This window comes from Sciurus carolinensis, chromosome 6, assembly GCF_902686445.1.
Source record: "Sciurus carolinensis chromosome 6, mSciCar1.2, whole genome shotgun sequence".
Taxonomy (NCBI): Eukaryota; Metazoa; Chordata; class Mammalia; order Rodentia; family Sciuridae; genus Sciurus; species Sciurus carolinensis.
Genome location: NC_062218.1, coordinates 99,272,346 through 99,296,497, shown reverse-complemented (window position 1 = coordinate 99,296,497; position 24,152 = coordinate 99,272,346). Strand labels below are relative to the sequence as shown.

Here is a 24,152-nt window from a genome sequence, read left to right as displayed (position 1 = left end):
CCTTAAAAGGGATGCAAATCAACTTGTCCTTTATTACCCATGGAATTCTAGGCAAGTCTGTGGTGTTTGGTGTTTCTGTTTTGTTCATTTGCCAAAAGAAGCTGTTATACTTAAGACTCATGGGATTTGTTCATTTGTTCATGCAGAGTAACTTCAAGTCCTTCGGTTCCTAGCTTTCAGATCAGTAATCACTGAGGTGGAACACCTATAAACAGACTGTTTATTTGAATACTTAGAAAAGTGGTTGTTGCTCATGATGGAAATGGGTAAGGAGTCATGAAACTGACTTGACTTCTTTTACTCCAGCAGTGAGCAAAAAAGTGGAGTAAATAAAATATTTTAATGCCAAATCTATGTTGATTCATTTTGCCATCTCTCACTCATATTTTAATCAATAGGAAAAGTGTTCTGAGTCTAATAGCTGTATCTATGAAAAAGGGGTACAGAAGTGGAAGAAAAGGACTATTAGTAATAATAACTTTATTGAGCACTTCAATAAACATTGTACCAAAAAGTTTTTGAGATTATCTTGTTAAAGCTTCCCCATGGATCTATAATATCTATTCTACAATTATCACCATTTTAGAAATGAGGAAATTGAGGCTGAAACATAAAAGTAATGACTTAACAGGTTCCCATCTAGTCATTGACAGAACTGTACCAATTTGTTTATAAGTAGAATCCTTAAGCATCCCAGTTAGCTGGGATAGTCCTAGTTTACATCTTGATTCCTAAATTATTAATGGTATCTTCTTTCCATTTTAAACATGGACTAAACAAATTATATTTTATCTATTTCAAGGTTTTTTAATCTTGGTACTATTGGCAGTTTGGGGTGGAAAATTATTTGTTATTGGGGGCTGTCCTGTACATTGTAGGGTGTTTGATAGCACCCCTGGTCTCTATTCATTAGATAGAGATGATGGCCACCACAAGTAATAAAGATCAAAAATGTCTCCAGACATTGACAAGTGCTTCCTGGGGGGAAATTGCTCCAGGTTAAGAACCACTGTACCTAAAGCCTATGCTTATAAAAATTTAACTACAGAAAGGCAATATAATTTATTTCTTATAGAATATGCACCATGAACTGAATCTGCTTAATAGAGTAGCTAGCATGTACTCTGTGCTCAATAAAGGTTAATTTCAGATGCTTCTCACTCTCAAGATGGCCCACCTTCTCTCTTGAACATGTATCTCTTGCTTCCCCCCCTCAAAAGATGTCTCTCTCTTGAGATACCCCTTGAATGTGTATCTGCTTTGTTAAATAAATCTGTCTCTGAAAAGAACAAAATGTTAATTTTTATAAGGTATTATTTGACTTTCCAACTACAAGGACTGAATCAGTAATGATCAAGGTGACTGGAGGGACACTAGTGATAAATATTTTTTGTTGTGGTTCCTTTTTTTCAGTGCTGGGGATCAAATGTAGGGCTTCGTGCATGCTAGGCAAGTGGTCTACCACTAGCTATAATCTTCAGCCCTGGTTTGTTGCAATTCTTATTAGAAAAGACTAAAATAGTGTGGTGGGAAATAATCAGCATCCTCCTGGCTTCCCATTCTAATAGTATTATAGAGTTTGATTTTTTTATTCCATTGGATGTTTTACCTCAGTGATAAACATGAAAACCAGTGTAATCATCAGGGGGTGATACAGTAATAATAGCTCATGATAATCTGTGTTCTATTTTTCCTACTCTTATATTTAGAAATGACCACCATTTCTTTCATACCACCAGTTTCCATTTATTAGCAATAACAGAGGAAATACCAATAGCACCAATTAAAAATGAATCCACATGACGTGTTTTATCCTTACAGCTGTAATGACTAGTAACTAACATGGATTGGAAAGCACTTCACAAATTTAAAAAGTGCTGTACAGATACATTATAATTATCATCATTAATAAATTAGCCCGATTCTCCTAGTTCAAAAGGCACGTAAGGTCAGTTACATGGGCTTCAGTGGGGCAAAATGATCACAACCTACAATGTAGCAATGGTTTACATGTGTTGGCAACAAGTTTTACCCCATGCAATCCTGCAGAGCTGAAGTTACACACCCTTCAAAATATGGGAGAATGAAGCTAAAAGTAGACAAGACAGTTTTTTTTTTTTTTTTTTTAGATTTAATGCCTTTTTTCTATAACAGACTCCTACTTCTTTTATATTAACTTTTAAATATAATCAAAGTTGTAAATTGTACATAACAAAATTAAAATGTGTTATTTAAGGTAATAGTAAATTTAATTATTTTCTATGAGCTGATATTCCAGATAGCATTCTGCAACTTCAAAGAGGTCAGATTGGTAAAATTTGTGCTTGCACACCTTCAGGGAATATCTCCAGTATTCATTCCAGAATTGTTACTAGAAAAAAACAGCTTTATCCATTCCCTTGCCAGCAAGAATCTTGGCAAGAGCTAGCTCTTGGCTGACCATAAATAAAATTCCTTGAATCACAAGTATCTTGATTTAAGAAAGAAATTTTACTGTGTCTTTCATACACAAAAGCTGATTAACAATGGTTAAAAAAACACTACTCCACTTTTTCACAGGTGTACAAAAGGAAATATAATGGAATTACATTCAACAATAAAGCTTAAAGTTCACTCTAGGTAATAGTTGCATTAACATTCACATACACAAGCACAGAGTAAGTATATTTCAGGAGTCTTATAATAGCATACAGCATACATATGGGAGATTGATTTCAGGTAACATCATAGGTGTTAGTAAGATTAGCAATTCAGAGTGTTATAGAAAAGGATAACTAAACCAAAGAGAAGGTGTAGGCTAGCACACCAAGACAAGTCACAGAATTAGAGGATTGAAAAGTCTGCTCACTCTATGTATGTGAAAACAGTATTTTTCTTCAATTTCTGGGTCTTGATATAGTTGGTTAGAGAAGGTTGTGTATTCAAAGTGCACATCATTTTTTCTTAGAAAAGAGAAAGAAAGATTCTTTTATTTAGTAATTAATACATGCAAGAGGCAGCCCCAGAGTGACCTGAAAGAGTAAAGCTGTGATTGGCAGGTGGCCGGTATAATACAGATGTTTCAGGCAATTCTCTTAAAGCACTTCTGTAGCAGCAATGATTATTTAAATGGCTGTAGACTGAATTCTCTTTCGAGGGGAGTTTAGGGGAGTTGTATTCATCATATTTCTCTTTAAAGATTTATAGTTATAGACTTTCTCTTTTTTAAATAAATCTATCAAATAACAAACAGCATAAAATGAGGTGTTGGGTTTTCTTTATTCTTTTGCTTTTGCATATGTGTTTGGAAAAGGATATGGCCTTTTCATAAACGTTGTGTGCAAAAGAATTTTTAATAAAGTGAGCACAAGGACATATACAGGAAACACATCAGATCTGCTTCTGTTGCCCTGGTTGACCCTCTGTTAAACACGAACTGTTTGTATGTATAATGCAGGTTTTAGGTATGATGACACCACAGCCAACAGACTTTAGGGACTCCTAAAGCCTTGTCAGCAGGGGTAGTTTTGTCTGCTAGAGGTTGGCCACCACCTCTTGAGTTGTAAGATTTAGAAAGTCTGGTTCCTTGCAGTCTCACATTTCCCCTCCAGACTGATAACTCCCACTGTTTATTTGCCTTTGTTTCCCAGCCCTTTTGGTGCCAAATAGTCTAATCTGGCCCATCTCAGCCAATATCTGGCACTGGAATATCTGCAGTGGCCACACACACTCAAGCTGCTCAATCTCAAAATCTTTCAGCCTGCCCTGCAAGTGTCATCAAGACAGGATCCCCGGAGCACAGGGCAGAGAGTCCAACCTCTCACTGGCGGGACTGGGAAGCCTCTCCTTTGCGGCGGAGGAGAAAGGAAACTTGGGTCTGCTTTTTAGGTTCTGAAAACAAGCCAGAGTGGAGAGAAAGAGTTAACACCAGACTTAGGAAAGCTTTTAAGACAAAACCTGTTAAATTTGGTCTGAACACACACAGGGGAACTTTCTGCAGATTTCTGAGGTCTCTAAGAGGGCTCATGTTGATAGGAGAAGGGAGCAGGGAGTTGCTACATGGGAAGAGATTTGCCATTATTACAAAAACTGGCTAAGTGGCTTGTTTCCATTTGATGACCTCACTGGTCGCTGTTGTCAGTCGTGCTGTTCCCTTTCTCCTTTTTCTCCTGGGTCTTGTTGCCCTTCTTCTTTTTCTTCTTTTTCTTGGTCTCCTCTTTTTTGCCGAAGGTTATGAAGTCACTTTTGTCAATTTGGCTGTTAGTAGGCTCCTGCCGGATGGAGATGATTGCGGGAGATCCAGGGATAATGAATTTGTCTGGCAACTCACCGGGACCGGATTGTTTCGGGTTGCCTGGTCCGTATTTAAAGGTCCAGCTGTTGCTGTTGACACCAGCACCGACTGGAGGGGACACCTCTCCTGCCTCTGGTTCTGAAAGATAAAATGTCAAAAATCAGTAAAAGTCAGCACAGGCCCTCGAAGACACACTACTGGGAGAGAACAAGAAAAGCTGCCCAGACAGCTGGGTCCCCAAGAAATTGTGGGTTATTTCTTGAAACCTGAGGGGAGGGTCAATGTTTGGAAGCCAGCAGGAGGGGAGATTTTTTTTTTTCACCAGGGTGTCCAGGAATTTAGTTTTCTAGTAACATTTTTATTATTCTTTGTAACGAATTTCCTAAATAACATGGTTATGATTACCTTACCCAAGCACAAGACAGGAAATAAACTAGATTAAAGCAGAAAATGCTGCTTTTAGTGTATGGATTAGAGAAAACTTTGGCTACAAATGTATTTTGATTTGTACTCTGTCCAAAAAATTTTAAAAAAATTTGAACCAATTATTCAGTCCTAATCCTATTATAATAATCTTGAGAGGTGGTGGGATGGAACAGAGAAGAGATGAGAAAAAGTAGAATATAGAGAGACACTACACTGCAAAAGAGAAGGGAATCCTGTTGTAAAATGGCCCTGTTTGGATAAAGCATGGAGCCAATCTCACTTTCCAAACCAAATTCCCTAGCTCAATGTGGTGACAGTCTAGTTGGGACATACACTCAAGCAATTATAAGTTAATCTCATACATGGAATAACCAAGTAATATGTAAAGTGGGACTCCAAAGGAGAAAATTACTCATTTTACTTGAGAAAGGTAGGGGGATTCAAGAGGAGAGGTGAAATTTACACTGAGTCTAGGGCAGATGATTATGCACCCACAGGAATTTTCAATACAAGACTTTCCCAAGAGGTTAGCTGGAAGACATACAATGAAGTATACCAATGATTTCCAGAAGTCAGAGTTGAAGAAGAATAATGGTATGTCAGGGCAGAGTGATCCCAGGGGTCACGACCCTGGAACTCTTGGACACTGAAGCAGTGTTTATGTATCTGACACTGCTCCTTTGGTGGAGATGAGAAAAGTTCTGCAAATAAACTGTGTATGTTCAATTGCAGTTTGGTATTACCTTCATATGCTATTTCCATTTTTTACTCCCTATCACTTCTTAGTGTCCTCTAATTTGGTGTCCCTGAGCACTACTTGAACATTGTTTATGTCAAGCTCACTATATTATTTCCAAAACCAATGCTCACATTTTAGTCCTCATCTTACTCAACCTCTTAGAAACGTTTGTCATTTCCCTCCTCAAACACTTATTATTTCTTTGTCATATAGGAGAAGAATAACCCATAGGTTCTCAGTTGAACTGGAGCTGTGTTACCCAAGACAGATTAACAAGAGAAATAAACAAATTTATGAACATGTATATTTCATATGTGTGTAAGAAACACCCAGCGAAGTAGTAGTTCTAAAAGAGGTAGCTTTGAATTTCAGCTTACAGCATCTGCAAAAAAGTTTTTAAAGAAGCGACAAAACAAAAAAGACTTTGAGTCTCTATGAGCAGCAGCTTGGGGCAAGGCAAATAAATGGCAGATGAAGACTAGTTAGTAAAGGTTGTTAATGTAGATTCCTCTGGGACCATCTCCAAGCTGAATTCAGTGGTATCTTCAGTGATTAACCTTTGTTCTCCCTGGCAGAAGGCAGGGATGGGGCTGGGGGATATCTTTTACCTTTGTAAATCTATGTTTTGCTTTTAGGAAAACAGAAGGAAGGCAGAAAGAATTCCTGCATTTACTACATTTTAATTGCTTTCAGTTCAATGATCTTCCATATCTGCAGAAGGCACCTTCTTGGTTCCCTGGAGACAAAACATTCTCCTGACCTTTCTAGCTAGTCTTCATTAGTTTCCTTTGCAGAATCCTCCTCTGTTATGTACTGATGCTTCCTTAGGTTTGTCCCTAGACCTGCTTCTCTAATTTCTCTCCACTCTCTCCTTTTGAGATCCAGCCATGTTTATGGGCATTAAATACCATCTAAATATACTGATGCGAAATAGATTTGTATTCCAAGCTCATATCTCTCTGTGCTCCAATCTCAAGTATCTAACTGCCTATCTGGTATCTCCAAAATGGAAATTTCATGGAAAGTTCAAACTGAAGGAATTTGAAATCAAACTCCATTTTGGGGGTACCGGGGATTGAACTCAAGGGCACTCAACCACTGAGCCACACCCCCAGCCCTATTTTGTATTTTATTTAGAGACAAGGTCTCAGTAAGTTGCTTAGTGCCTTGCTGTTGCTGAGGCTGGCTTTGAACTCACGATTCTCCTTCCTCAGCCTCCTGAGATTACAGGTGTGCACCACTGTGACCAGTGAAATCAAACTCTTGATTCCTCTTATCTATTCCTTCTTAAACCTCTTCATTCCTAGTAAGTAATACCTCATTTATTTCCCATTGCTCAAGTCAGGAAGTTCACAGCCAGTCTCCAATTTTCTTTATTCTTCATTCTCCATTTATAATACATTATCAACACCTGTCATTTTTGCCTCCTAAATATATTTTGTGTCCTCTTCTCATTTTCTCTCTGTTAGGGTATCATTATCTCTTTTATAAACTATACCAATAGCTTCCCCCTTGTTCAACCTGCTTCTGCTTTGGCATCTCTTCAATCTTCCACACAGTAGCCAGAGATATCTTTATTCCTTTAAGTCTTTCTCTCTTTTTAAAAAGTGAAGTATAGCATACGTTCAGTAAAATCCTTTAAAAATAGAAGTCAAATTAGATCATTCCTGTTTAAAATTTTTCAGACTTTCTACTGCCTTGAGGAAAAAAAAAACAACTCAAACTTCTCAATATAGTATAAAAGTCTCTTCAACCCAGTGACTCAGGAGGTTGAGGCAGGAGGATCGTGAGTTCAGAGCCAGCCTCAGCAACTTTGTGAGGCCCTAAGCAACTCAGTGGACCCTGTCTCTCAATAAAATATAAAAAAGGGCTGGAGATGTGGCTCAGTGGTTAAGTGTCCCTGGGCTCAATCCCCTGTACCAAAAAATAAAATCAAAGTCTCTTCAGGAATCTATATTTTTTATCTTCCAAATCTCCAAATATTCCTTTTACCACTATACTCTAGCCACACAGGCCTTCTTTCAGTTCTTCAAATGCATCTTGGAGATTTTTTGTTTGTTTTTTGTTTTTGCCTCAAGATCTTTTTTCTTGAATGATCTCTCCTCATTCTTCAAGTCTATACTTAAATATAACTTCAGAGAAGTATTCTGTGACCATTCTAGACAAGGGATACCTCCTTCACCTAATAGTATTTATCACCATAAAGTCTACAGAGGCAGGAAATTTATTTGTTTATTCACCAATGTATAACAGTGTCTAGTAAAACTCCTGACTTGGACAGGTGTCTAAATATTTGTTGGATTGTTGAGTAAATGCTAATCGGTGCCTAGAAAAGCTTACAATGAGATAAGACTCTACAGAATGTGATAATGAAGGAAACACAGAGGGGAAGCTGACCACTTCCCTTGTCTCCAATATTTAGGTAGAGGCTCAAAACAGAGTGATTGTGGTTATAAAGTAAAGGCATGTACTCATAAAACATCTAAAGAAACCCCCTGCACAGTGGGCATGCAACTATCCTATATATTTCCCCGGTTATAGGCATGGTGCAGCCCTCCATTGTATGCTGGCCTGCTGCCACTGAGGAATGAGTGAGTAGTAAAATGTCTAAAACCTCTCCAAGGGTCCTCCCAGTTCTTTCTTTGGGGTAGGTAAACAGTATGCAGTCCTGGGGTTGAACATGGACAGATCAATGAAAGGACTCCTGTGAGAAGTATAAGTAGCACCTACTCTTTGGCAGACCAAACAACTCTCCACTGGTGGCACTTTTGGAGTCCCTACAGACACTGTGGTAATGCCTGTAAAGTGTTAAGCCTGATCCTTAGCACAATGTAAGAGTTCCATAAATGGCATCACATATGGCTAACTATATATGGCACAGCTCTTGGGATTAGGAGAGCCAGATAAGGATATTGCGAATTTATAGCATGCGGTAGGGAGAAGGCATAAGTAGCTTTCTTTTCTCCCCAAACCCCTTCCTTCATACCACGCTTACCCTGCCAGAATTGACACCACAGCAGTTTGGGGATGGGGTAATAGACAATTTTTTTCCTCTGAGACTGAGTGATTTCTTTTATTTATCTAAGATAATCAGATCTGCAACTGAACCAAAACCTGCCTGTTAACCTTTAAATATGGGCCCTGTCTCTGAGAGACTGAGACCAAAAAAAAAAAAAAAAAAAAAATTAGAAAATGTTTAAAAGCTTCTACTTTAGTGCCTAAAAGGGGGGCTTCAGCAACACTGCACGGTTCTTTAGTTGCCCTCACAAAAGTCCAGAAAAGAAATTTTTCCAGTTATATCCAGGACTACATGAGTTCTGAGAGGTAACATTCAGAAATGCACAGCTCAGAAATGCCTTCATTTTGTGGAGTTGAAGGACATTAATGGCCAGGTTTATTGGCCTAGCGAGTCCCTCACAGCAGGACCATCAAGAGTTAATTTCTTTTACATGCCACTGAGCTTCTCAAGCCTTTGCTGGGAGCCCGAGTCTGACTCAGCTTAAATTCCAAGAAGCAATCAGAGATCTATTCAGGTGCATCCTCCACATGTTCAGCTTCTACAAAGCAGAACAAGATGTGGTTTCTTCAGTCCCTCACAGACATTGTACCTAACCTGTTCTGCTTGTTGTATAAGCAAAACATCTCTGGGGGTTGGTTCAGCACCATCTCAATTGTGACTCATTCAGGTGAAAGGATAGCTTAAGGATCTGGTAAACAGCATTTACTGACTTCCTAATCTGAGTTCCTTCTGGCTAAGAACATTGAAAGACTCTTGACTAATTTTGCCTATAAAATAGCCTGCGTTTGGGACAGATTTAAGAACATAAAGATGAGAAGAAGAAGAAAATGAGAAGGGATGCTATACCATTTCTGCTCGAAATCCAAGCTGGAGGTCAATCTCAACAGAAGGTCAATCAAGGAAACATTTCTTTCTTCAATGCTGCCTCCATTCCTCCTCCAGGGATCTCCTATAAGTCCCTTCCCCAGTGCTCCCAGGGACTTCATTCACCCTCAGACAAATAACTGAGATGAGATGCAGTCAAGACACAAATGAGTGGCCCTGTTAAAGCCTAGAAAAAGGATCTATGACAGGCATCAAGCTGTGGGAGTCTGAATCTTTAGGCAGAGCCCTTCCCAGACATTCAGATTACAACTAATAGGATTTAAAATTTTTAATAGAATATGATCATAATCATAAAAAATGGTTATGCTTCTTTTGGGGGGGCAGTATTGGTCAATTTCTTCATAGTGTAAAGGGATAGATTTAAAAATCAGAACAACAGAAGTAATGGGGAATGAAATTGACCAAATTATGTCAAGTGCCTTTACAAATATGTCACAATGAATCTCACTATTATGTATAATTATACACCAAAAATTTAAAAACAAATAATAAAAAGTAAAAATAAATTAAAAAAATCAGAACAACATACTTTTTTTTTTTTGGTTTGGCAGTACTAGGTATTGAACCCAGGAGTGCTGTAACACTGAACTACATGCCCAGCTCTTTTTTTGTATTTTGAGATAGGACCTCACTAAGTTACCCAGGCTGGTCTCAAACTTGCTATCCTCCTGGCTCAACCTCACAAGTCACTGGCATTACAGCCCAGCACAATATATGGCTTATAAAAAGCATATATACCATCATCTTTTATTATAAAAACTGCCTTCTGATAGTAGCTGACCACTTCATGTAATCCTATAACCCACTTTGGCATTACCCACGAGTCTTTTTGGCAAAATTCCTAACTTTCCTCTTGCGTGTTAAACTACACCTGGCTGCCTGAGCTTATGTAGTTGAGCCTCAGGGACTAGGCTTGATTGGGAAATCAAACGCCAGCGAAGGTCCTAAGATATTGAAGCAAATGACAGGCTTGTAAAACTCACCCTGCATCCCCCATTCCTGAACTGCTCTAAACAATTACCAAGGCCAGGAAAGAGTTTTCTGATTTACCTATGTTTCCTCTTTTTGGTTCTCACTAGAACCATATGAAACAGATATTACTAACATCTATGTCTTTTAGGGATGGACTTAGGACCAAGGGTCACACGATTATTAACTGGTGGAACCTAAAACTCAAATCTACGCAGGCTCCAGTTATGAGATAATCTTGAGCTGTACAGCAAAGTCCTTTGAAATCCCTGAAAAAATACAAGAATAGCAATTGTTCTGGTTATTAACTGTTTTGCCATCGTCTGGGAGACACAGAGATATAGGCAGGGTCCTCTAAGCTAGGATGGGTCGGAAAGGAGTGGAGGAGGAGGGGGAGGGGTGTGATGAGGAAGTGACAAGTCAGGAAAATCACAGCACAGTCTCCAGGTTTCAACTCCGCCCCTTCACTCCCCATTCATCCCTTTGTTACCATCTCTGGGATTTCAGTGCTGAGGTTAATAAAGAGCTTCCAGAAAACCCATCATTTTGATTTAAGCTGGGGACTATCTTGCCAGACAGCACTCTGGAGCCTGCCTACCGCCCACTTCGCTAAGTCAGTGCAGCTAGCAAAAGCTATTACATGATTACAGCCGCTTCCGGCCCAGTCAGATGGCTCCCCTGGACTGCTCCTTCTCTGGTGCGGGGGCCTGCTGCTGCAGTCTCCGACTGCCCTGGGAAGAATCAGGGCTCCAAAGGCTCTGCAGATCTGCGTTTGCAAATGAACAGCCAGAGGCTTTCCGCACGGGGACAGTACGCCTTTACTTTTCCTTGTCCTTTTCGCCTCTCATGCTTTCAAGCACCTCTGATTTCCTTTGCACCTTTTGACTTTGAGCTACCATTTAATCTCTCTCTCTCTCTCTCTCTCTCTCTCTCTCTCTCTCTCTCTCTCTCTCTCTCTCTCTCTCCCAGAATTTAACAGATTTTGGAGTTATATATGCTTAGCCCGACCAAAGGCAAAAGCCATCCACCATCAAACTGCTAAAAGACCAGGTTGTAAAACATTTCCAACTGCCTCCCCACCCCCATTCCATTTGTGGGGTTTGTGAACCGACTGGATGAGCTCCTCCTCCCAATCCTTTATGAATTGGGCAAAGCTTTTCTGAGTAATAACAACCCAAAACAGAGAAGAAACGTGGTCCGAAATCCAAATCCTGTCCTCAATCAGGGAGAGAGGGAGAGAGAGAGAGAGAGAGAGAGAGAGAGAGAGGGAGAGCGAGCTACAACCACCTGGCTTAGGATTTCCAGTGTTTCCCTGCTGCTTTAGTGGACAATGGAAAGAATTTTCCATGAAAAGAAAGGAAGGTAAAAATATACTCCTTGTTCTCTGTAAGACCTTAGGCTCTGTAATTAGAATACCTAGGTTTAAGCTCCAGTACATCATGTAAATTATGTTCAGCAAATTACTTACTGTATCTGGGCCTGTTTTCATCTACAAAGGAAATAATAATAGCACCCATCTCTTAGGGTTGTTTTACCATTAAATATAATTGTCCTTATAGAGCACATAGCGCAGTGTCCGGCACAAAGTAAAACTTCATTTGCTTTTTCTTGTTAATAAGACCAGAGCAGGGGGCTGGGGATATGGCTCAGTTGGTAGAGTGCCTGCCTCGTAAGCGCAAGGTCCTGGGTTCAATCCCCTAGCACCACCAAAAAATAAAAAATAAAAAAGTATCAGAGCAGCAAAAGATCACTTATTTGTTTAAGGATTACTGATTGCTCGTCATGAGTCAAGCAGTTTACAGAGCATTTGGCACATGTATATTTATTTATTTAAATACATTTACCGGGCTGGGGAGATAGCTCAGTTGGTAGAGTGCTTGCCTTGCAAGCACAAGGCCCTGGGTTCAATCCCCAGTACCGCAAAAAATAAATAAATAAACAAATGCATTTACTTTTATTATAATTAATTAATTAAAATCATTATAAATTTATATATATATATATATATTTAAAGGATTTTAATTTTATAAATGAGAAATCTGAAGGCCGGGGCTGGGAAAGTAGTTCAGTGATAAGAGTGCTTGCCTAGCAGGCACAAGTCTTGGATTTGATCCCCAGCAAAAAAGAAAGAGAAAGAAAGAAAGAAAGAAATCAGAAGACTTGAATTACAACAAGATGATTTGCCCTGAATCACAGAGGATTTTGATAATAAAGCTGAAAAATTCTTATTCCACTGCAATTTATTAGTAGTTCAACTGTTATTTATTCATTCATTGATACATTCATTCACTTTTTTTACTTCTTGTGGAGCCTTGGGGAAGTGGTGGGAGACAGAGTTGAACTTGAATCACAGGTCTAGCATTTTGAAACCTAGAATAGCTGGGAGGACAGTGTGAGAGTGATTGGAAGTGAGGCTTGGCAAGTGGGAGGCTGACCCTATACCCCTCCCTAGGAGTCACTGGAGTTGCTACTCCTGGGTGTTTCACTCTCTTTGGGTGGGCTGAGCTGATCTGTAATAAGATTCTGTGGCTGTTTGGTGCCTCAGGCCGCAGCTGGGCTAATTTTCAGTAATCTTGGAGCGGAAGAGATAAATACACTTGGCATATTTTTAAAGCCATAGCTCTCGCTTTGTGCCCAAAATAACTCTGCCATTTCTAGGTTAAGAGTATAAAGACATCATGTACTGCGAACCCAGATTCAAACATTGGAATGGCTGGTTTCAAACCTTCCTAGCTCCCCACAGTCACCTTAAAAAAATATATATCACATTTCTTCTTTCCATGACCCCATAGCCCAGCAGGGCTCCAGCTACGGTTTTTCTATCTTGTTTCCTAGTTGTTAAGGCCCCTCAGGACCTAGGAAGGGCAGTTTCCCTTAATAGCTTCTTAAAATTCCCCCTCTTCAGTCAGCTATATAATCTTTGGGAAACAAAATGCTGAGAATGTAGGTTCTGGGGTCACCCAGACTTGAGCTGGAATCTCAACTTCACCACTATTTGTTAGGTAACCTTAAGAAAGTCACTTGGCCTCTCAGCACCCATTTTTTCATATGTAAAACAAAGATAACAATATCCATCTAATGGGATTTTAAGCACTAAAAAGAGACAAGGCTCTTAAATTATGGAGAATAATGTCTGGCATGCAGAAACTCTGAAATAAAGGATAGGTATTCCTACTATGTAGTATTCCTCTAGGACCACCCCAACACCAATTCTTAAAGTACTCTCTTTTCCTGAGACAGGCCTTCCATTAGACTCTGCCCCTCAGGGGTCATGGAGGACTTCTAGCTGTGAAGTTTTCCAGCTTAGCAATGGTTGCTAGGGAGGGAGCCATGCTCCAGGGCCTCAGAAGGAGACACCTGAGGCATGGTGGAAGGCACACTGAACTAGGTATCAAAGTAAATAGCAGAAAGATCGGTAAGTAGAGAGAAGGGAACAGGGGGTGGGAGGAAGAGAGGGGAAGGCAAAATGCTGGGGATTGAATCAGAACAAATTATATTGCACACATACATGTCATAGCATGTTCTATTGCCATGTATAAACTAAAGAACCAAAAAAATTTTAAAAAAGATAAAAAAGAAAAAGCAGCCCTGAGATCCACCATCAGCTCCACCCTTCTGTTTTCTACCATTGTCTACTATTGGGTTAACATGGACTTATAATTTATCTATGAAATGGATACACTAGCTACCTCCTAGAAGCATTGTTACTCATTCAAATAAACTGATTATTTACAATAAATTAGACATTATACTAGTAATTAGGAATATGGATATGAATATTAGGTTAGTTATCCTGTTCTCAAAGAGATACAGTAGAGTGGGAGAAGAAGAAGAGTAAATGAATAAATACAATAATAGTTTTAAGGAATAGACAAGGTAGAGTAACTGGCATAAAGATGGCACTGAACTTTCTGGAGACGTGCAATTGTTAAGAGCACAGAAGTCAAACAGGCCCACTTCAGATTCTGTCCCCTTCTTATGAAATGTACAACCTTATTAAACCTGAGGTGTCTCAGTTTCCTAAGCAGTAAAATGGGAATAATAATAGCCTTACTGGGCATAGTGGTGCAAGCCTGTAATCCCAGTGGTTTAGGAGGCTAAGGTAGAAGGATTGTGAGTTCAAAGATAGCCTTAGCAACTTAGAGATACCCTAAGCAACTTAGTGAGACCCTGTCTCAAAATAAAAAATAGAAAGGGCTGGGGATGTGCCTCAGTGACTAAATGACTCTGGGTTCAATCCCTGGTACCAAAATATTAATAATAATAATAATAATAGCCTTATCTCTGGGGTTGGAAAACAGAGGGATCTTATCCTTGAAGAGTACTTAGAAAATATATGGCACGTGATTTAAGTGTTCAATACATTTTAGCTGTTACTATTATTCATAAGTAAATTTTCTTCCCTCTCTGCTTCAGTATTCTCCATCTGGAGACTAAGTCTCTAATGATGGTGTCACTGAGTTAAATGACATAGAGCACTAACTGGAGGCAGGGAGCAGAGGGAATTGTATAATAAGTGCAGTCCAACTACAGATAAGAGAATGCCAATTTGATATTTTCATAGCCTATGACCCAGCAATCTTACTTCTGGAAATCCATCTTTTATAAGTACTAGTAGGAGAAGATAAGATATAAGGATATAAGATATATGTATAAGAGGGTATACTGCATAGTTTAAAATATGAAGATGGCAATAGGAAACAGGATAAATAAAATATAAGCATACAACATAGTCCTATTATTCCTTTATGAAGAAGAATAAAGCAGATCTGTATACACCGATTTAGGTGTGTGTTAAACACACACGCAAGCTATATGCTAACATGCATAGAATTATACCACTTTGAGCAGGGTGCAGTGGCACATGCCTGTAATCTCAGCTGCTTGGGAGGCTGAGGCAGGAGGATAGCATGTTCAAAACCAGCCTCAGCAACTTAGTGAGACCCTAAGCAACTTGACTAGATCAAGTCTCAAAATAAAAAATAAGAAGGGCTGGGGATGTGACTCAGTTGTAAAGCACCCCTGGGTTTAACCCCCAGTACTACTACTGCTACTAAATACACTACTTTAAAACTTTCATGAAAACTCTGGGGGTTAGTAATAATTATTTCTGGGGAACTTGACTGGAAGTGGGGAATGAGGCACCACTCATTTTTTTAAAATTCTGGACAGATTAATTTTTTCATAATTTTTCTTCCTCTTCAAATTGAAAAATAGAGATAGATGATAGATAGATAGATAGATAGATAGATGGAGATATTGAAAGAAGCACTAACTTGATTTGGCTCTTAACAAAATGTCCTAGATAGCCTGAATCCCCAAACATAATTTGTGGGATCCAGTGACACAAGAAAATGAGGAGGGGGGACTTGTTAACAAATTAAGAACCTCAAGATAGTGATGCATGATATGAAGACAAGCAGAGCTTTTCTATATATAGGGCCTCATGAAGGCAGCCTTGCCTGGACCTGAGTCTCTGCAGGGTCTCCTTCAACATCAGCACTTGACAGGGACTTCCCAAAGGTTTCACACTGCCTGCCCCACCCGGAACTGTGTAAGGCATGATCATTTCACTTAACAGTAAAACAGCTTCTGGCTTTCGTTGAGTTCAAACTTTTCTTCTCTACCCTCCCCCACTCACATTACAATCTGTGCTTCTTAAAATTTGGCAGCAATCCCAGGCTCTGTGTTGCTGTGTCACTTCTCAGCCTTGAGCAACCATTTCAAGACAGGGAGTGATATCCCTGCATTGAGGGTATGAAATGGAGATGCTGTCAGAATGCTGCAGTAGACAGAGGACAAGAGGAGGAGAGAACTCTTTCCATCACCACCATCACCCCCACGCTACACACTTCAATCCCATCCATTTAATCTAGCAAAAACATTTTGAATTCCATTTACTGTGTGCCAGGAATGGTGCTAAGTGACAGGAGTATTAAATTGAGTAAAAAGTGTTCAGAAACATTTTTGAGTTTTTACCACAAGCTAAGAACTGTCCTGCGCACTTTGCATACATTATCTTATTTAACCATTACAATAATCTACACTCTTTCCTTTTTTACACATTGATAAATCTGAGGCAAAGGTTGTACAATTATTAGGTGGTATTAACAGAGAGTTGAGGCACTGTGTCATGTGGCCTCCCTTAAGAAACTAATATAAGGCAAATTTTAAACAAACCTATCCTTCACTGTCCACATTTTCTCTGACATGAGCCACACCAAGTTCACCAGAATTGCCTAAGAACATTTTCAAAACTTGTCCTGTTATGAAAAAAAAAAAAAAAAAAAGCTACATTTATCTCCCCTTTGATCCTCCATTTCTAGACACTTAAAGTTTCTAATTCTTGGTTTAGGAGAAGAAAAACACTGTCGTTAGCTCATTATCTCATCTTGTCAGCTCATAGGCACCTTTTCAAAGTTAAATAAAGCTAAGGGATCTTAAAAGAATCTCTTTTCCTAAAAACAAATGAACCTAGTGGTTTTCCATTGCCAGGAAATAAAACTACACTTTTTTGCAGGGTGGGGGTGGGTTGGGTACCAGGGATTGAACTCAGGGGCACTCAACCACTGAGCCACATCCCCCAAACCTATTTTGTATTTTATTTACAGACTGGGTACTACTGAGTTGCTTAGGGTCTCGCTCTTGCTCAGGCTGGCTTTGAACTTGTGATCCTCCTGCCTCAGCCTCCTGAACCACTGGGATTACTGGCATGCACCACTGTGCCCAGCTCAACACTACACATTTTTAAGCAGGATATTTAAAGCCCTACCTTTCTGATTTCATTTCCTAGCAGCCCTCTATCCCATACCCTCTACCAGATGCATTTCTCCTAGTCATCCAAATTATGCACTTCTGATTTATTTCCTATTTTTTACTACTTTCTGTATTATTTCCTTTGCCCAGATCTCTCCCCCAACCACACATACTATAATATCTAGTATTAATATCTCTAACTTGGTCCCCTAAATTCCCAATTCCATCTTGTGGGCTCCCACAACATTTATTATTCATGGTTGCTGAGAGAGGGTTCGGGCCCTATGAAAACAATTTGGGGAATCCTTATAAGAAAGAAGGTTTATACTGCTGATGACAGTGATAAACCTTGGGTCCCATTCTGGACTGACAGACCCTGGCAGTTTGTTCCAACTTTCTTTCCTGACATTGCCCTACCTATGCATGACACAACTCTGGTCCTTACCATATGACATTGTCGAATTTCCACCTTATTTATTTATATTTCTGCCTCATCCACTAGAAGAAGACAGAACTATGTTACATTCAATATTTTATTCACATTACCTTAGAACAGAGCCTGACCTGATGTATGAACTTAATAAATGATGGTTTGATGACTATATAGAAGGTTCCAACCAAATTCTATATTGAAGAGAAGGCAAGGAAAGCATCCCTGGACAGGATATTTGATAGTTCACTTCTTTGTCTGGGGCAGGGGGTAGCAAGGAGAAGGAATGAATAAGGATTTAAGAAAATTTAAGAAAATTAAGAAAAATTTAAGAAAATAAGAAAATGCTGCGGGTGATGGTTAAATATGGAGTTCCAGAGACCTGCCTGAGAAGTGGCTTGTTTGAGAATCTTCCCAGTGTCCTTCAAATCACAACCATTTAGAGGACTATTATCCTGGAGGCAAGGTTGTGACCCTGTGTGAGAAGGACCAAAGAAGCTAATTTATATTTCTAATTTCCTAGACTTGGAGTGAACATACCAAAAAAACCCAACCTCCCTAAAGAAATTTCTTTTTTTTTATTGTAAACAAATGGGGTACAACTTGTTTCTCTGTTTGTACATGAAGTAGAGGCATACCATTTGTGTAATCATACATTTACATAGGGTAATGGTGTTTGATTCTTTCTGTTATTTTTTCCTTCGCCCCAACCCCTCTCACCCCTCTTTTCCCCCTATACAGTCCCACCTTCCTCCATTCTTGCCTCCCTCCCACCCCCCATTATGTATCATCATCCGCTTATCAGCGAGATCATTCATCCTTTGGTTTTTTGAGATTGGCTTACTTAACATGATATTCTCCAATTTCATCCATTTGCCTTAAAGGCAAATATTTAGAATCAATTTGGGCTTGGTCTAACTGAGGGAAACTGAAGTGAAACTGACCACTGACTAAACACAGCCCCACTGACTGCAGACCACAGGGACAGTAGTGACTAAACACAGCCCCACTGACTGCAGACCACAGGGACAGTAGTCAGACTAACATCTCAGTGACACATGGGGCCTGCCGGGGAGGTTGGCCTCTGGGGAAGCTCTCTCATGGAACCCATGGCTGTGGAATGACTTAATCTCCAGTCAAGCTGTGAAGAGAATAGAGAATCCCAAAGTTTTGGAGGTGCCTTGCTTTTAGAATCTCAAGGAGGGAACTAGTGTGAAGCTAGGTTTTTAAGTAAGATACCAATAAAAATCAAACAAATCCCAAGGTGTGTATGTATCCATAAGATTGACTCCAAACTACTATAACTCCTGTTCTCAATGCTTGAAGTATCACTGGGGGAAAAGAGGCGGGACTTAGAAATACTGGATGAAGCACTCACTACTCCTCAGCTCTCAGTGCATATGTACATAAGGATTAGGCCCTCAATTCTCCTATTTTCTACTTCAGAGAAGTTCTGAGTATACATTTAATTTGCACTCACAGATGCAAGATGCAAGCAACATACCATCAACTCTGTTCCCTTGCATCCATTGCAGACAGGGATTTTTTTACTATCTACCATGTGCCATGATTGATTCCTTCCAAATTGGCCTGTGAATGATCCTAAGAGTTCTGTCCTCTCCTGCCTCCCCCTCCCCCTTGGAACAATGTTCTTTAGCTTGGGGCACAGGGATCTCTCTTAGCCCTTAACATTATAATGTAGTGGGAACTATTTTCCTTCTCTCTCCACATGTCCACCTCTGCCCATTTAGGAAGGAATGCCCATCAACCAGTAGCCCTATCTTTTGGAGAATGTGCTGGGAAGAGAATTTTCATCTTTAGCTCTATTTTCTTCCTTTCTGGACCCAGGAAGAGTGGCTTATCTAAATGGGGGGGGGGGGGCGGTTACTGAAAGCCTGATTTTAAATGGATTGTGCTACTTAATTGGGCAAAGTTAGCAACAACAGTCACCGTTCTTCCCCAATACCTCACCTTAATTGTCTCTCTTTCTCTGCTCTACCTCAGCCTATATTTGATAATAAGCATAACAGCTGCCCCTTCTCACCAAGGGAGATGTCTGCCATTTTGTGGCTGGGAAGTTGGAGACCCTATCATATACCCCAGGTCATTTTATACCAATAATAAACCTGATGCTACCTTTGATCCCTCAGTTGACTCCTTGCCTATATTCTTAATTAGTTAAGATTTGGAGAGAAAAGGGAGTGACCAATCAGTCTCCACCAGACTTCTGACAATTAGTAGCCTTAAAAAGGGGTTTGAAGTCTAGTCTAGTCCATACTCACTATACTCTCATCATGCTCCTAATACGCACCTGGTTTTATCTTTACTTCTACTACAGTTCACACACACATACACACAGCCACTGCTACCTGAACTTGAAAGATCCTGCAGTAGGCAGAAGAATGTCCCCCCAAAGATGCCCCCATCCTAATTTCCAGAACCTGTGAATATGTTATGTTACATGGTAGAAAGGACCCTGCTATAGGATTAATTTAAGGATTCTGAGACAGGGATCCTGGAATATCCAGGTGAGCTCAGTGTAATCACAGTGTTATTCTTAAAAGTGAAAGAGGGGCACACAGGTTTGTAGATGCCGTAATGCTGGCTTTGAAGATGAAAAAAGGGGCTACAAGCCTAGAAATGCAGGGAGTCTCTAAAGGTTGAAAAAGACAAGAAAATGCTTCTATAGAGCCTCCAGAAGGAATGAGGCCCTGCTAGCTCCATGATTTTAGCCCAGTGAAACCCACTTTGGACTTCAGAACTCCAAAACTGTAAGATAATAAATTTGCACTGTTTTAATCTATTAAATTTATAGTAACTTGTTACAGCAGTAATGTCAAACTAATACAGACCCCTAAAGTTGGTTGGAACTCAGACAGTGATGCTACTAAGCTTCACCTGTCATGTGGGACAAGTAATAGCAATGTGTAGGGCTCAGCGGCAGGCAGACATGGGTTCAGATATCGCCCTTATTGTATTTATTCAGGAATTCAAAAAATATTTCTTAAGCATCAGTGTGTGTAGACATCTTGCTTAACACTAGGAATATTAAAGTGAGGAAAACACATTTACTAGCTATGTAAATGTGAGGAAGTCACTTAATTCCTATGAGCCCCAATCTCCTTATCTGAAACAATGTACTTCTCCCTTAAAGTTGCTTGACTATACAATACATGTGAACTGCTTTATCACAGTTCTTGATAAATAGTAGTTATTGTTAAGTCTTCCTTCCTCTTGTTCTGTAATACAGGGGGGCAATAGTACAGGATATGAAGACTTTAAAAGTTGATCAACAAAGACACTCCCACTGGCACACATCCTTAAGGAAAGAAGATCTTCCTTAGGCTTGCTTGCTTGACTTCCCTCCCCACAACCACCACCAGCTAAGAGAAGAAACTTCTGTAGTCCACAGCATACTGGCACACCATCAAACACAGAGTGAAACTCACAGACTTAAAGGTGTCTTCCTCACAGCTGTTCATATACCTCATGATACCCTTAGCCCCCAAATCTGGCCTCTCTGACATGCAACTTAGTGTGCATCTAATGTAAGTCACTCATATTGGATGGGACTTTTAGTCTTGATACAGACCCTTAGGTTAGCTGATTCCAGGTGAGTTTGGGAACAGAGATGCAATGGGTGTGTTCTTGGGTGAGACAGTTCTATGATGCCAGGTCAAAAGAGAGGAGAGAAAACCTGTGAAGGGTCACCTCACTACTCAACTTTGGTCCATGGTACTGCCTAGAGCAACAGCTCTGGACACAGGATTGGCTCACTATTGGAAGCAAGTCCAAGCTGGAGAATTTTCTTGAACCATCAACAAAATTTGCTCATTTAGACTTTATATGCTCATTTTTAAAGTTTGGTTATTTTTTCATGTGAGAGGCTCAGGACTGGGGATTTAGCAGACAAGGGATACAACACTAGCAATGGTAAATTTCTCATTGTTTCTGTTCTCTTGTGGATCCAAATTTGGTTCCTAAAAGTTACCTTTTCACGCCCTACTCTTTAATGAATATGCCTCTTGAGTTTAACTTTCATAAAACTTTCAATTTCCTGTTTTAACTATAGCACAAACATCCTTTGTTCTCCTACTTCCCTCTTCAGGACTGACTTCTGTTCTTTGCCTACCCCACTCCCTGGTAGATAGACCTTTCCAGGCACGGCTGTTGCTGAGGAAGCTCTTGCTCTTGCTGAGATAAGAGTAGAACAGCATCTATCTCTGCCATCCCCTCCTTTTTTTGATTGTGAGTAATGAGACTCCAAGTGCTGAGGCACAGAAAATCTCATCTCCAATCCACACATTCATTTCCAGGCTTTCTGGCAATGAGCAATCTTATGACCTTTCCCTAGAGGCCCCTGGTCTCTAGCCAGTGCTTGACCTGAATATGTTTTTCCAGATCAGGCAATGACCTTCTCATCCACAAAGTTGAATGCTTCTGCAAAGATGAATTTTTCCAGTTCCTTTGGAATATGGGCTGTTTCTCAGAAAATATTTCCATGAAAATCCCTTGCTATCACTGGGGCAGGTTTAATTTCTAGTTTACTGATACAGGTGAGTCTGAGAGCAAGACTTGCTAGAGCTGCAAAGCTAAAAGGTTACAAACTCTTAGTATTCCTTTGCCCTAAACCCCTGTGGTAAGCAGGTTTTCTTATTCAAACACCTCCCAGAGAGGAGCTCCAATACCACTGATTCTAAACAACCCCAGCAATCTTTCCCACAGAATGAGGTGCAGACGCCACCCAACCCCCATTTCACCTTCCCCCACAAAGCTCTCAAACACACAGGTAGCCTGTCATCTTTGGTGAGTCAGGTGGCAAAGTTCGTGAACCTCCTTTGGCAACTAGATAATGACCTCACCACAAATTCTGATCCCTTGTGACACTAGGATCTCTGTGACTAAAACCTGGTCCTGATTAGGGGCTTAAAAATTCAGTTACAAAGAATGATTTGTTGAGAGAACTAGAGGGGTAATTCAGATATTCTCTGGTTCCATGTGACACTCTTAAACAAAAGGATACAATGATTAATTTTCTAAGATGTAGGCAAAAGTTGTTTCTCAGGACAAAGTTTTCAGGGACCACACTATATCACTCCAGTGTAGTTGGCACATTAAAGGGATCAAGAAGAATCGAAAAAACTATAACTAGTCTCCATTTTCTAAACCTGCATTGGCCTGCGTCTCTGCATCTGTGGGATTTGAAGGAAACTGCAGCATAAGGGAACAGTTCTTGCTGCTCTTTCCCCCCTCTATGTGTGTCATCAAAATGTATGTCCAGGAGCATAAATCTGAGCCACCATTTAACAGTTTTCAGGAGATAGATGGTCTCCATTTGGTGCCACTGTTATGGAAGAAATGCTTTTATTATATACCATGGCCCCAGCTCTGACTGTATTCTGTCCAGGGCTTCTAACCCTGGAAAAACTGTACAAAGAAAATGAGAGCGATGCAGGAAATGCAAGGTACATAGGGAAAGAACTATCTCAGGAGCTATTTATTACACAGATATGTTTAATTTTAGAAAAACCAGGATATCTCAATTCCAGTCTTTTACTTACATGACCAATGAAAGCACTCCATGTTTGTATAAATATGTCAAAATATACTATCATGTATATCTAAGAACAAGTAAAATCTAAGAAAGAAAGAAAGAAATCACAGGGAATTTTTAACACAATGCCTTGACCACATGGTCATTCGATAAAGTGTTCTCCCCATTAAAAACAACAAGAACAAAACAGTATTCCTCTAAGAAGGAGATGAAGAAAGTCACAAATGGATGGAGTCAAAAAGAACTTAGGCTCTTGGCTTCTCCTAGGTACTGTATGCTAAGTCCCCTTCCCACATCATACTTGGTTCCTCCCTCCAGACCAGTCCAGAACAAATTCTTTGTTCATTATAAGCGACATAGAAAACTTCAAGAAATATAATGAGCTCCACACCCTCAGGAAAGTGAAATTGCATCTTACAAGGACTAGCTTTCCCCGACTAGATATTTCTAAGCTGAGTTGGCACTCCTGGGCTGTCAGATGGAAGGTGAGAGTGGAGGACACTGACAGGAGGGAGCTGCCCCACTCACAAAATCCCTGTTCTCATTTTTTTTTTTTCCAAATAAGGATATGTACACGCCTCCTAGGACCGTCATTGCCATGACAACAGCAGAAGTCTAGGGTGAGCAGGTTAGTGGAACAGCATGCTTTCTAAATTTTCCAACAAGGCCTGAGGCTGCACTCACTCATGAGATGGAAAAATTCATGTTGACAGGGCTCCTAAATGGACTCCAAAAATCTTAAGGAACATGGTTTCGTTCTGGGGAAAAATCAGAGATGGAGTCTCCACGGAGTCTCTCCTTGGGGAGTTGGTTTTGTCAGAAAGGCAGGAATCCCGAAGACAAATAAGAACATGAGTCCCTATAAAACTAGGGCACATAAACTGAATAAAAAGATGTAGAAAACTAGGGAAAAAGCAATCCCCCATGGAAACACAGAGGTGGGAAAAGAAATTTTTCTATAACAGAGCTTTCTGACAGAGACTACTCAGAACAAGCTGGATCTAGATTTTGAAGTTCACGGGTAGACTTATCCATTGAGGGAAAAAACCATAAAAATAGTTATTATTTACTCACATTTATTGTTCTCCAGGATCTATAATA

The 24,152-nt window shown here is 40.0% G+C and overlaps 1 protein-coding gene across 9 annotated transcripts in view; it reads right to left on the bottom strand.

The window, feature by feature from the left end:
- Positions 1–1,731: 1,731 nt before the first annotated feature.
- LOC124986835 (protocadherin alpha-C2) overlaps positions 1,732–24,152 on the bottom strand; it is a 239,146-nt gene continuing 216,725 nt past the window's right edge. For 8 of the 9 annotated variants that reach the window (XM_047555636.1, XM_047555642.1, XM_047555640.1 and 5 more), the window contains exon 4: positions 1,732–4,411. In XM_047555636.1, coding sequence (XP_047411592.1) covers positions 4,101–4,411 — 311 coding nt within the window. In that variant the 3' untranslated portion in view covers positions 1,732–4,100. The remainder of the gene's footprint in view (positions 4,412–24,152) is intronic. The other variant, XM_047555635.1, reaches the window with a different exon arrangement.